General features: G+C 29.8%; 2 protein-coding genes across 2 annotated transcripts in view; one reads left to right on the top strand and one right to left on the bottom strand.

Annotated features, from left to right (window-relative positions):
- LOC126880653 (receptor expression-enhancing protein 5-like) overlaps positions 1 to 5,662 on the bottom strand; it is a 51,446-nt gene extending 45,784 nt beyond the window's left edge. The window contains exon 1 of the mRNA XM_050644695.1: positions 5,359 to 5,662. Within this exon, the coding sequence (XP_050500652.1) occupies positions 5,359 to 5,488 (130 nt within the window). The 5' untranslated portion in view covers positions 5,489 to 5,662. The remainder of the gene's footprint in view (positions 1 to 5,358) is intronic.
- Positions 5,663 to 6,062: 400 nt separating this feature from the next.
- LOC126880652 (phosphomevalonate kinase) lies at positions 6,063 to 12,712 on the top strand. Its single transcript, XM_050644694.1, has 4 exons — positions 6,063 to 6,212; positions 10,621 to 10,820; positions 12,109 to 12,258; positions 12,359 to 12,712. The coding sequence occupies exons 1-4, from the start codon at positions 6,130 to 6,132 to the stop codon at positions 12,487 to 12,489; spliced, it is 564 nt and encodes a 187-aa protein (XP_050500651.1). The 5' UTR covers positions 6,063 to 6,129; the 3' UTR covers positions 12,490 to 12,712.

Raw genomic sequence — 12,712 nt, 5'->3', positions numbered from 1 at the left:
ATGAACTGCATAAGAACTGATAGTACGTTCTTTAACGGCAAAATATTGCAAAACCTCCAAATTTTAAAGAACCACTTGGATTGACATGAAATTTGGCATACACATAGCTAACAAGTTAAAGAAAAAAAGTGATATTGTGCCGATATGTGCTTTTGCACTGGGTGTGGTTTTCTTCCCCTCTTGGGGGTGAAAAAATATTCGTCCAAAGTAAGTCCGGAAATGGATAAACTGACTAATTTTAAGTAACTTTTGTTCTATAGAGTTTTTTCACTAAGTCGATACTTTTTGAGTTATTTGCCAGTGAATATGTTCATTTTTTCAACAAAATAACCACGCTTTTAGACGGTTTTTCGCAAATAACTCAAATAGTAAGTATTTTGTCGAAAAAATATTCTTATCAAAAATATAGCCTGTAAAAAATTTAAAAAAATGGTGTATATGTCACGTCTCTATACCTAGTAGAAGCAGAGTTATAGCTAATGAAAAATTAGGTTCATATTCGTCAAATTCCAAATGGAATACTTTAACGTGAAATAACCAAAAATGAAGCGCATTTCGGGGAAAACTCATTACAACTTATTTAAAGTGTTCAAAAAAGCTTCATTTTTTTTATAAAAAAAATTTCTAGCATCGAAAGTAAACAAGTTACGCTCAAAATAAAGTTAGTCCCTTTCTTTTGGTAAAAAAATCGGGAAAATCACCCCCTAATTAGTATCTCACATGAACTTAATCGTTACGACTTCACAAATTTCTTGACTCGTGTATGTATTGTTTATATTATACGATCTGTAAGTTTCATCGGTTCAAAGTCCTTATTTTTGAAAGGGCTGTAGTTGAAAGGGGTTGAACGAGTCACTGATCACGAATGTATGCAAATTTAGAAACACCAAATCTTAATCAATTTTTGTCTAACAGAAAATCAAAAAAATACATGATATTCAGAAAAGCAATGCTGACTTTTTTTGTTTTTCGAGATTTTTGGTATCTCTAACAATTTTTAAGTTATTTTGAAAAAAGCATATTTTTCAAAATTAAAATTCTTAAAAATTTTACTTTAAAACCAAATTTTTTCAAAAATAAGCACTTTGAATCGATAAAACTTACAGATCATCTAAACACAACATAAGTAAAATAATTTGTGGAGTGGTAACCATTAATTTCATTTAAGTTGCTAATGAGGGGGTGGTCTTCCCGATTTCTTTTTGCCAAAACAAAAGGGACCAACTTTATTTTAAGCGTAACTTGCTTAAATTTAATGCTAGAAACTTTTTATAAAAACAGGAAAAAAGATTTTTTTAAACACTGTTTTTTTCGACAAAATACTTACATTTTAAGTTATTTGCGAAAAACCGTCTAAAAATGTGGTTATTTTGTTGAAAAATGAACATATTCATTCGCAAATAACTCAAAAACTGTTGACTTGGCGAAAAAGCTCTATAGCACAAAAGTTACTTAAAATTAGTCAGTTTATCCATTTCCGGACATATTTTGAACACATATTTTTCCACCCCCAAGAGGGGTGAGTGGAGGTTGTCACCACCAGGACAAAAGCACATATCGGCACAATATCACTTTTTTCTTTGACATTAAGCTATGCGTGTGTCAAATTTTATGTCAATCCAAGCGGTTCTTTAAAATATAGAGCAAAAACTGTGAAATAATGTACTGAGTATACTGAGCATAAACACCAATGACATAGACAACCACTAGAATACAGAGGTGTAATCAGTTTGATGCTAAGGGGGGGTTACATCTACTTGAAGGTCTCTGGGGGTATGGAATAATAATGGTGTTAAGCGTATAGAGCTCAAAGTACATCCAACAGGGGGGTTATAACCCAGAAAACCAGCCGCTGGTTACGCCTATGCTAGAATCGACTAAAACATGGTTAATTAGAACCTTTTAAAAAAAATTCTAAAGATTTCCGCAAGGAGAAAAGAGGAATGAATGAATAACGAGTTACTCAATATGACGGAACAACGAAGAATTTAAAAAACAAAGATAACAATGAATACAGGGATATTAACGACGAGATCAGGCAGATGATAAAGCAGGCAAAATAAAAATACTTTGAAGGGAATTGCAAAGATATTGAGGACCATCAAAAAAAAAATACCACACAACAAAGTTAAAATGGCAGGACTAAGAAAACAAAATCTCACTGGTGTACCTACTTCTGGATAGACATGGGATTACTATATAACACAGATGGATGAGAAAGTACAATGCTGGGCAGAATACATCAAAGAACTGTTTGATGATGAGAGAGGAGACCCAGAACACATAGAACTTATTTCAGAAGAAATAGGTCAGAGTATTATTTTGACAATTTCTCTGGTGACTTATTCTTTTTTGAAAATAATGCTAGCTCAACTTCAAATATATTTTTTTAAATACATTTTAAATCCAAAGCTCCAAAGCCTTGTTGTATGTCAGAACATTAAACAAGTTAAAATAAGTGATGGCTATCGCTGAATGTTTAAAAAAAAAATTAAATACCAGCCTAAAAAATATTTAAATGTATGATAATTTCATTAATGGAGCTTTTACATGAACATCTGTATCTAAATATATTATTGTCAAAGGTCAGAGAAAGGTTGTAACCAATCAGTTTAACTAATTATTGTAAACTTTAATGATAAAAGACAATGTTTATTTGCAGATATGCTTACGTTACACTGTAGTTGATATATCATATCATAATGATAGTTATATTTTAATTTATTTTTTATAATATTATGCAATCAAGATATTATATTTTTATACTACAACAGACAAAACAAAATAATATGCTAGCAGATATACACAATAATTTTACACTCAGTGATATAATTTGACCAACTATCGTTTTTGGATAGCTAAAGAATCATTATTCAGTCTTCTTACAAATTGAGGTGAAACTAAATGATGAGAAATGCCAAAAAGTAGCAGAAGCAATTAGAAAAATACGAATAAAAAATTTAACCAATAATAGTGACAGTAGCAGAGAATTGAAAAAAATTATGAAAGAAACATTAAAAAACAATAAAAATAAAATACAATGAAGATAAACTTAAAGAAATAGAAGATAAATTAAAAAAAAGGAAATAAGGTCCTTTTAATGTTGTTCTGAAGATATTATTAGAAGAATTTTTTTACTTAGCAACAACATTTTTGTTTATTTTAGTAGTATTTTGACAACGAAACCCGATTTGGGCTTCGAAACGTTAATAAAATCATTTTTTGGTAAAATTGTGGTTTATTCCCGTTAAAAATAGTTGATTAAGGTCCTATTACCAGGAAACAAAAAAAAATAAAGAAAGGATATCAGAAAAATAACCCATACATGAAAAATGATGAAGGAATATCAATAAATTAAATAAAAACCCACTATTAACAAACAATATAATAAAAAAGAAAAAAGAATGGGCTAGTAGCAAAAGACAATTTCACATTGGAGATAGAAGGAGAAAATACATGCATGAATAAAATACACTTGAGAGCAAAATAATCGACTTACTTCCTGAATAATTGTACACGTGGAATTTCCTAAACCTGTTCTCCGATTTGAGTGATTTTTTTAGTATGTTATAGCCTTATTATTTAAGAAAATCGATGTAATATTATTGTTGCTATACAGGTAAAAGTCATTTTATACCGGGTGTAACAATCATACTGTGTTTTTTCTTAAAGTTCGGAACACCCTGTGGAGTATTCTAGCATATAAAAAATATTTAAATCAAAATTCAATTGTAGGCTTAGGCTTTATTAACATTTTATTTTTTGACTCATTTGCTTATGTTGGATAATAAAAAAGTTAGGTACGTTTAAGAAAAAAAACGCCCTATAATTGTTACGCCTGGTATAAAATGACTTTTACCTGTCTAGCAATAATAATATTACATCGATTTTCTTAAATAATAAGGCTGTAACATACTAAAAAATCACTCGAATCGGACAACAGGTTTAGGAAATTCGAGATTACTAACGTGTACAATTCAGCAATTGAGTCGATTATTTTGCTCTCAAGTGTAGTTTCAGAATTTACAAGGGGCGAAGGAGAGATAAAGGCAAGAATAGCATAAGTAAATAAAAAGTATGGAGCCTAGCAATCAATAATAAAATCTACAAAATAGAATCTACAAAACAGTTATCAGGCCTACAGCTACACAGGCATGCGAAAGATGGATGCTTAAAAAATTAGAAATAGACCTTTTAGAAACATGGAAGAGGAAATATGGAAAATAGGTGGTCAACGGAGAAGATGGAATAATAAAGAACTATTATACAGAACTGAACATAAGATGGTAAAGCACAGAGGATACAATATTGAGGACACATTGAAATAATGGGGAAGGAATGAATGCTGAATATATGTTACAATCATGAAGGCCAATACAAAAAAAAGAAGAAAAGGTAGACCAAGAAACAGATGGAAGGACAGGGTATATTAAGACTTAGAAAAAAGTTGTACATATTGAGAATTGAAAAGAAAAGGCACTGGACAGAAATCAGTGAAAGGAAGAAGTTAAGAAATATATGGAAAGACTAGCTATAAAATATACTAGCTGGGACATAGAATCTTACATGTCTTCTAAAGCTACAGTGGCTCAGTTAAATTAGAAATTAAAATATTTCTGGCGTCTTTGCTGTCACATTTTTGAACATTGATTACTTGATCATGTCAAAGATGTGTTAGACATCTTGTTGAATTTCAAGTGATGTTCAGTCAATGGTTATAAGAATACAAAAAGTAGGTGTGAACGATCTACCCAATCCGTAGTAGAAGTTCGAAAAGTAGAAAAATGGAACTTACTCCCTTTCAACAATAAATGATTCAATTATTAAAATTTACACTATTCATTTGCAAAACATTTAAATTTATTGTAAAAATGAATATTAATTTTAAGTTATTTTTGGCTGATACAACAAATGTTCAGTAGACAACAGAATATATTAAAATAGGCACTTATTTGAAAGAAGAGTGAATTAAAGATACTGTTTTTGGCTATTATTTTTTTGAAATGTATTGTGATAAAACTGTAAATGTGGCATACGCATACCCCTTGTCTAGCCCTTCGCCCCTTCATATTCATAAAGAGAAGAGGAATAAATTAATTCTTATGTGTGCAATTTTGAGAAGATTGGTAGGTGCTATGTACTAACTATTAGTAAATTGATGTTAATATTAGATTAAGGAAAAAATGGAAGTCAACATTTATTTTTTATAAGTAATCACTCTCCTGGGAGAATTAAATTATAAAAAAAGTTGATAACCAAGGTCACCTATTCAGAGAGTGATTACTATAATTAATTCTTAAAATGTTAACACAAAAAATTCTTCCTCAATTAAAAAATAATAGTCAATCAAGTTCTTACCTAAAGCTAGATAAACCCTATCTAGGCCTGTTTTTTGTTCTGCTGCTGCTAGAAGGGGGGTCCAAGGCTTAGAATTATCGCGCAAAGCAACATCTAACTGCTGTTTAATTTCGTTGAACTTTTGAGCCATATTGGAATGAAATTCTAATCACTGACGATAACGCAACGTGTTAAGTTTTGAAATAGAACGAGTTTTAATAATAAGTTAAGGTCTATAAAAAAACTGGTATACCCGGCTAAAAGTTCGAAGTCGAGTGCGGTAGGAAGAGGAAGGGGAACTTTCCGTTGACAAACGTCATCGGTGCAAGGACTGATAATAGAAATGTCAACTAAATATGGGTTCACAGAACTACTATTTTTAACTTTATCAATACCGAGAATTCGATATGATTGGATATAATAACAGAAATTACCCTGTATCTAACCAATTGAAATTGAGCTTAAACTTGCAGTGTATAATAGTCCAGGAAAAAATAACAATGATTTTAAAAACTAATTTCCATCCAACCAAGATACAGTTATATTCAATATAATTTAAAAGCATTATTAATTATTACAGTTTTATAGTACTCTACAATTTTACGCATTTGTAAAGGCATACAAATGTATTTGCAAAAATGCTGTTTTGTTACATCTATATTTTCCCGCGGTTGCGTATACACTCCGGATTAATTAATATGTAATAGGTGTTGCCTATAAATCAGTAATGTTTATTATTTATTATTATTATTTATTTTATCTAAAAAAACTTTCTTCAGAAATATTTTGAAAATGGAAAACCCAAAAATCATTTTAGTGTTTAGCGGCAAAAGAAAATCTGGGAAAGATTATTTATGTGAGAAGCTTAAACATATGTAAGTATTTACTTATTTGTTGATATTCTTATGCATAAATTAAATCGTTTGATAAGATCTGTACCTGTAGTGCTTTGCCAAGAAACTTTCTCCATGAATGCCACTTTCGCAGCCTTCCTGAATAGTTTTTGCTAGAATATTACTTTAAATTATGCTATTCAGAATACCAATTGTATTTTGAAACCGGGAACTACTATTTTTAATTGTAATTAGTTAATTTTCACATGTTTTATACAATTTATTAAAGTGTTGTCTTTAGCAACATATTGGTTATCCTCCAGACAATGTTCATTTAAGTGAATTTTGCCAAATGCTCTAAGTAATTAGCTCAATAGATCATCATTATCATCATCATTGGCTCTACAACCCCTGATGATGGGTCTTGACCTGTTCTAGAATCAGCTTCCACTCCTTCCTATCCTTCACCTTGGTTCTCCAGTTTCATACTCTTAACACTTGTAAGTCATCTTTCACTTGGTCCTTAAATCATGCTCTGGGCCTGACTCTTCCTCACTCCATCCAGTCTTTGGTCCAATAGATACAAGCAAAAAAAATCTAGTCCCATATGAAGATTCACTACATATTAGCAATTGAAGCTTTTATTTGAAAAACAACACTTGCCAAAAATTAAAATTTTGGCAAATCAAGAAAAACTTTCCAGACATCTGTTGTTTTTCTAAAACTATCCAAATGTTCTATGTAGTTTATTCCGGACATCTGAGATTTTTTCACAACTGAATGCGTCAGATGGATAGAGAAACTACCATTCTATGAGAAGAATACATAAAGTCGAATTTGCGAAAAATGGACCTGTGTTCTTTTTCAAATAAATGCTTCAATTCATTCCATTAAAACTGCTTTTCCATAGAATTAATAATAGCAAAACTCTTGTATCACCCTTATATACAACTTATCAGCAACATATTTTACACTAAGATTGCTTTATTCATACACAAATGTTACTGGGAGTGCAAAGAATTGAATAATAACATTCAATAGAGTCATCAATTCACCAATGAACAGAAAGGAAGAACAAATATTATTTGAAATGAAACTAAGATTACTGCAATATCTTCTTCTTTTGGCATCATAACCCTGGATGGGTCTTTGCCTGTCCTGGCTATGTCTTTATATTTAGATCTCTCTTTTGCCCCCCTCCCCCTTTTCTTATATTCATGGTTTTCTGGTTGTCTTTCAATAATTCATCCAACCATCTCATTCTGGGCTTTCCTTTTCTCCGTCTTCCTATCAGCTTCCATTGTAACATTTTCTTTGCATGTCCTAGCCCCAGCCATGACAATCTTGAAATTTCACAAATCTTACTATATCACACCCTTCTGTCAATTTATTAACCTTGTTCTTTCTTCTGATTCTCCATGTGTCACAGTCCTCTTGCACTGGGCCATATACTTTTCTCAGAATCGTTCTCTCGAATGTCCTGAGTTGGGCTTCATCTTTTTTGTCTTAAGATTACTACAATATGATCATTCAAATTTGACAAACAGGAACATCAGTTAACTTCAGATATAACATATCGAGGGGTTCGAGCGAAAACCCGATAAATACCAAAATTATGAAATCCGGTATTTTTATTTCTGCTGTAGTAAAAACACGTCTCCTACCACTGGTAAATGTTATTATGTATTTGATATTAACATTTTTAAGCACAATAACTAATAAAAACCAAACATGGTAAAAACCGTTAACTCATATTTTTAAATAAAACCAACCCGATATATTATTACTTTATTGATAAAAATAAAATATTTATAATATGAGAATCCGGTAGAATCATTTATCTTATTTTTCCTGTGAAAAGTTACTAATTTTATTTGAAATATTTTTAAGTTAAAAACTGATAATTAATTTTATCGGAGATGAAGATTACAAAATTGTTCACTTTGACAAAATATATTCATGCGAAAATCCGATAAAGATATTTAGACTATGATAGTTTATTAAATTTCAGCAAAAATTTTTCCTGTGAAAACCCAGTAAAAGATGGCGTAAATTGACAATTGAATATTACGAAAACAAAAAAAGCGGTTAGAATGGGGCCCATATTTATAATGAAAAACAAACTCAGAACTTCCAAGGTACCACAGCAAATCAATTTTGTAGTAAATTTTAAATTTAAGTGTGCTGAAAAGTTGTCTGAAGACTATTGAAACTCTAGAAATTACTGGAGTCTAGTAGTACTAGTCTAGTCTAGAAAATTTTTTATTTTGTACAGTATAACTGTCAAACTAATTAGGACTAGACTTGTCCCTAAAACTTCCCAAAGAAAGGAACGAACATTTAGTAAGAAATGTTTCCACTAGCTTACCATGAATGAATTCCAGTGTGTCAAAAGTTTTTAAAAAACGCTGTGTATATTCTCAGATGATATAATAAATGCTTTAGCTAACAGTGATTCTACTGCATGATATTCTAAAAAAGACAATAGCGGAAAACGGTAACCAGTTAATAAAAATTTCAGATGTTGGTTTGAATTAAAAAAAATTCATACTCTACGCCCTAAAAGGCTAAAACAAATTTTATCCCAAAAAGCAAACATAGACTTACCAACTCCGGGCAATTTACCAAAGTTATATAAAAGTACCCTTTCCAATAAGTGAAGCAAAGGAAACGGATTTGATAAAGATGTGCCAACAAAATATTTTCCAGAAGAGGTGCATGCTTCAATAACAAATTTAAAAACCGGTAATTACATTGTAGATCGAATTCCAGACCTAATGATGTGAGAAGAATTGGAAGAAGACACATTTTACCTTTTAATTTTCTAAAAAGAATGCAGATTCATCTATTTTTGTTGGAATAATACACAATTAACTTTTATTATATAATTAAAAAAATTCAAAATAAAAACCAATAAAGTCAAATGTTATACTCATTCAACGAGGTAAAACCCGATAAATATCACGTTTTATTTTTTTTTTGTAAATACGTTTTTATAAATTAAACTTAAAATAAATTATTCTAACTAAATATTAAATTCTCTGCCATTTGGCTATAACAAATATTTGATAAAACTTCCTAGACGATTTTAAATCTTCTTCAAACTTCGTAAAATCTTTAATCGCGATTATCTCTAAACAATGGTTTTGTTAGTTATCGGGTTTTCGCTCGAACCCCTCGATATAACAATAATTTACAGTGCGACTGGGGTGCATGCCCAAACAAAAAATATCTCTTCGCTGGTTTGGTTTGCATTGAAAGACTGCTATGGTTAAATCCTTAATGTCCAATAACAAGAATCTTAAGTCAATATATACTGTAACATATCAACAATACAGTTTGATACAACCGATTATTCCGGAAAAACCTTGGTATAAGAATTTCACCCTCCCTCGCAAATACATATCCACCATCAGTAGAATTAGATTTGGACATGCATGTTATCCTGCACATTTATTTAAAATAAACATATTAGATTCGAATATTTGTCAAGAATGTGAGGTTAAAAGTGACTTGAACCACATATTTTTTGAATACAAAACGCATAAACACCTAACCAATCACCTAATTAAAATAATTATAGACCAGAACATCCCATTCCCTGTAAATATTCTCTTTATTCTGTCACTGAATAAAAAGAAAATTTTTGACTGTTTGGTATCTTTCTTGTCGGATATGTAAAATATTATTGTAATTAGTTATAATATATAAAATATTAAAAAAATAAAAAGCAAAAAATTAAAAAAAACATGAAACAAAAAAAAATAAATAAAAAAAATTAAAGAAAAAAATCACTAAGAGGATTTAAACCTTCGCGGGGTTAAACCGGGTTGACATCCTATCGTAGTGACAAAAAAAATCAAAACAAAAAACAAAACAAAAAAAAACTAAAATAAAATACAAAAAAGAATGCATTTATTTTAATATTAACATTAATATTTTTATTTGTAAAATGTATACACTATGTGTTCTTGATAAACATTAAGTAGTATAATATATTTATATTTATTAACATAGTATGTACATTAGCTGTAATGAGTAGGTAAATAAGAAGAAAAAAATTGTAATAATATTATAATAACCAAGTTTCACTAATTGGTCATATCTTTAATACATTTACTTTTGATTGAGACTGGCTGAATGACCATAGTCCAAGCCAAAAAAAAGTCAATATATTTTAAAAAAATATAGCAACAAAATCAAAAACACAAAAAATTAATTAATAGACCAGATAATAAATGGCTCAGGTCTCCGTAAAACTAAAATAAGAGTTCAATTCAGTTAAGTCTAACTAGACAGTTTATGAAACCAATCGAAAAAAATTCATAATGAAGAAACCTACAAGGTGCTTAAGATAATTAAGAAACAAAAAAGTACAAATTAAATATGTTGATGATCATCAAATATTCTTAGGGACAATGTATCTACATAAATATCTTTTTGTTTTTAGGTTAGGAGAAGACAGGTGTTGTCTTCTTCGAATATCAGAACCTCTTAAAAGGGTTTATGCTAGAGATCACAATTTAGATTTAGAAGAATTGTTAAGTGATGGACCATACAAAGAAATTCATAGGCACAACATGATAAAGTGGAGTGAAGAAATAAGAGAAACGGATCCTGGTATTTTTTGTAAAGCAGCTTGTGAGAAAGGTTGGTATAATCTTATATGTATACTATAAAAGCATGGTCGGCTCAGAAATCGGCTAGAAAATTTAAACCGAATATAACAAAATTCAGTTTGGCAACATTGTGTAAATACCAAGTCCTCTCAGATATCAACAGACCATAATTTAGTCCAGACAAATTAATATATTTTTTTTCCAACAAAAATGAGACGTTTTAACCAAATAGCGTTTCAAAAATGATGTGCAGAATAATTTTGAATTCAGTTCTGCTAATGAACTTGCTTTTTTGTCCTTAAAAGTGGAAAAACGTTTAATTTCTCTTGCTTAATATATTATTGTCTAATACATTGTAGTTTTAACTACTAATATGAAAGATGTTTACTGTATGTTCTAAAATGACTAATTTACATGATTAATGGGATGTTAAAATATCTACAAGCTCTTATCTTTAAAGCTGCTTCTCGAATTACTTAAACATTTATACCAAACATTGATACAGCCACTTTGGCGAAAGACAGACATTAAATGGTTTAAGGAGACCTATGGAGGGCTTGTCAAAAGTATAAGAATATCAGCTGATATGGAAGTTAGAAAAAATAGGGGCTGGATTTTTACAAAAGGAAACATTGTTACATATTGTTCTGTGAGTTTAGAGATTAACTTTTTTAGCCCACAATACATTAGGGTATATGACTGACAACAATACTTGTTTTTAGATGTTGATGATGCTCCATCAGAATGTAATTTGGATGAGTTTGAATATTGGGACCTCCAAGTATCGAATAACAGTAGCGAAGACAGCCAAAATGCCTTGAAAAAGATATTAAACATTGTGTAAATACCAAGTCCTCTCAGATATCAACAGACCATAATTTAGTCCAGACAAATTAATATATTTTTTTTTTCCAACAAAAATGAGACGTTTTAACCAAATAGCGTTTCAAAAATGATGTGCAGAATAATTTTGAATTCAGTTCTGCTAATGAACTTGCTTTTTGTCCTTAAAAGTGGAAAAACGTTTAATTTCTCTTGCTTAATACATTATTGTCTAATAGTTTTAACTACTAATATGAAATATGTTTACTGTATGTTCTAAAATGACTAATTTACATGATTAATGGGATGTTAAAATATCTACAAGCTCTTATCTTTAAAGCTGCTTCTCGAATTACTTAAACATTTATACCAAACATTGATACAGTCACTTTGTTGTGCATTCTGACCGGTTTTCGTTTCGACTATACCGGGTTTGAATTTATACAAAAAAAGGCTGAAGTATACGTAGTATGACACAGTTTTCATATTTTTTTTAGCGTCTGATGCTCCAATTTGGATAGTTTGTGATATTAGGCGAAAGACAGACATTAAATGGTTTAAGGAGACCTATGGACAGCTTGTCAAAAGTATAAGAATATCAGCTGATATTGAAGTTAGAAAAAATAGGGGCTGGATTTTTACAAAAGGTAAACATTGTTACAATTCTCTGTGATTTTAGAGATTATATAACTTTTCTAGCACAAAAGATATTGGAAGTATGTGACTGACAACAATATCTGTTTTTAGATGTTGATGATGCTCCATCAGAATGTAATTTGGATGATTTTGAACATTGGGACCTCCAAGTATCGAATAATAGTAGCGAAGACAGCCAAAATACCTTGAAAAAGATATTAGAACTTGTACCTGAGTATTAACTTATATTAAAAGTAATAAATACAGTATAATAATAAATATAATTAAAAGTGATCTTTTTAATAAAAATGTAGGTATAATAGACGAACAATAAAATTTTATTGTTAGTTGTTTTTTTATAAATTGTAGTTAGTTGTTTTTATAGATTATAATATTGTTATTTTTTAAATGAATTTTAACTTTTTGTACTGCTTTATAATATAATAAAATACATGTTTTTGTTGA

Source organism: Diabrotica virgifera, chromosome 2 (genome assembly GCF_917563875.1).
Source record: "Diabrotica virgifera virgifera chromosome 2, PGI_DIABVI_V3a".
NCBI classification, from domain to species: domain Eukaryota; kingdom Metazoa; phylum Arthropoda; class Insecta; order Coleoptera; family Chrysomelidae; genus Diabrotica; species Diabrotica virgifera.
The sequence above is the reverse complement of the archived record's forward strand: the minus strand, read 5'-3'. Positions and strand labels throughout refer to the sequence as shown.

Bases quoted from the DNA above. Each gene is read 5' to 3' on its own strand.
- LOC126880652 (XM_050644694.1), top strand. From the start codon at position 6,130: ATGGAAAACCCAAAAATCATTTTAGTGTTTAGCGGCAAAAGAAAATCT. The intron at 10,821-12,108 runs GTTGGTATAATC...TATTTTTTTTAG, and splicing joins TAAAGCAGCTTGTGAGAAAG to CGTCTGATGCTCCAATTTGG. The intron at 12,259-12,358 runs GTAAACATTGTT...ATCTGTTTTTAG, and splicing joins GGGCTGGATTTTTACAAAAG to ATGTTGATGATGCTCCATCA.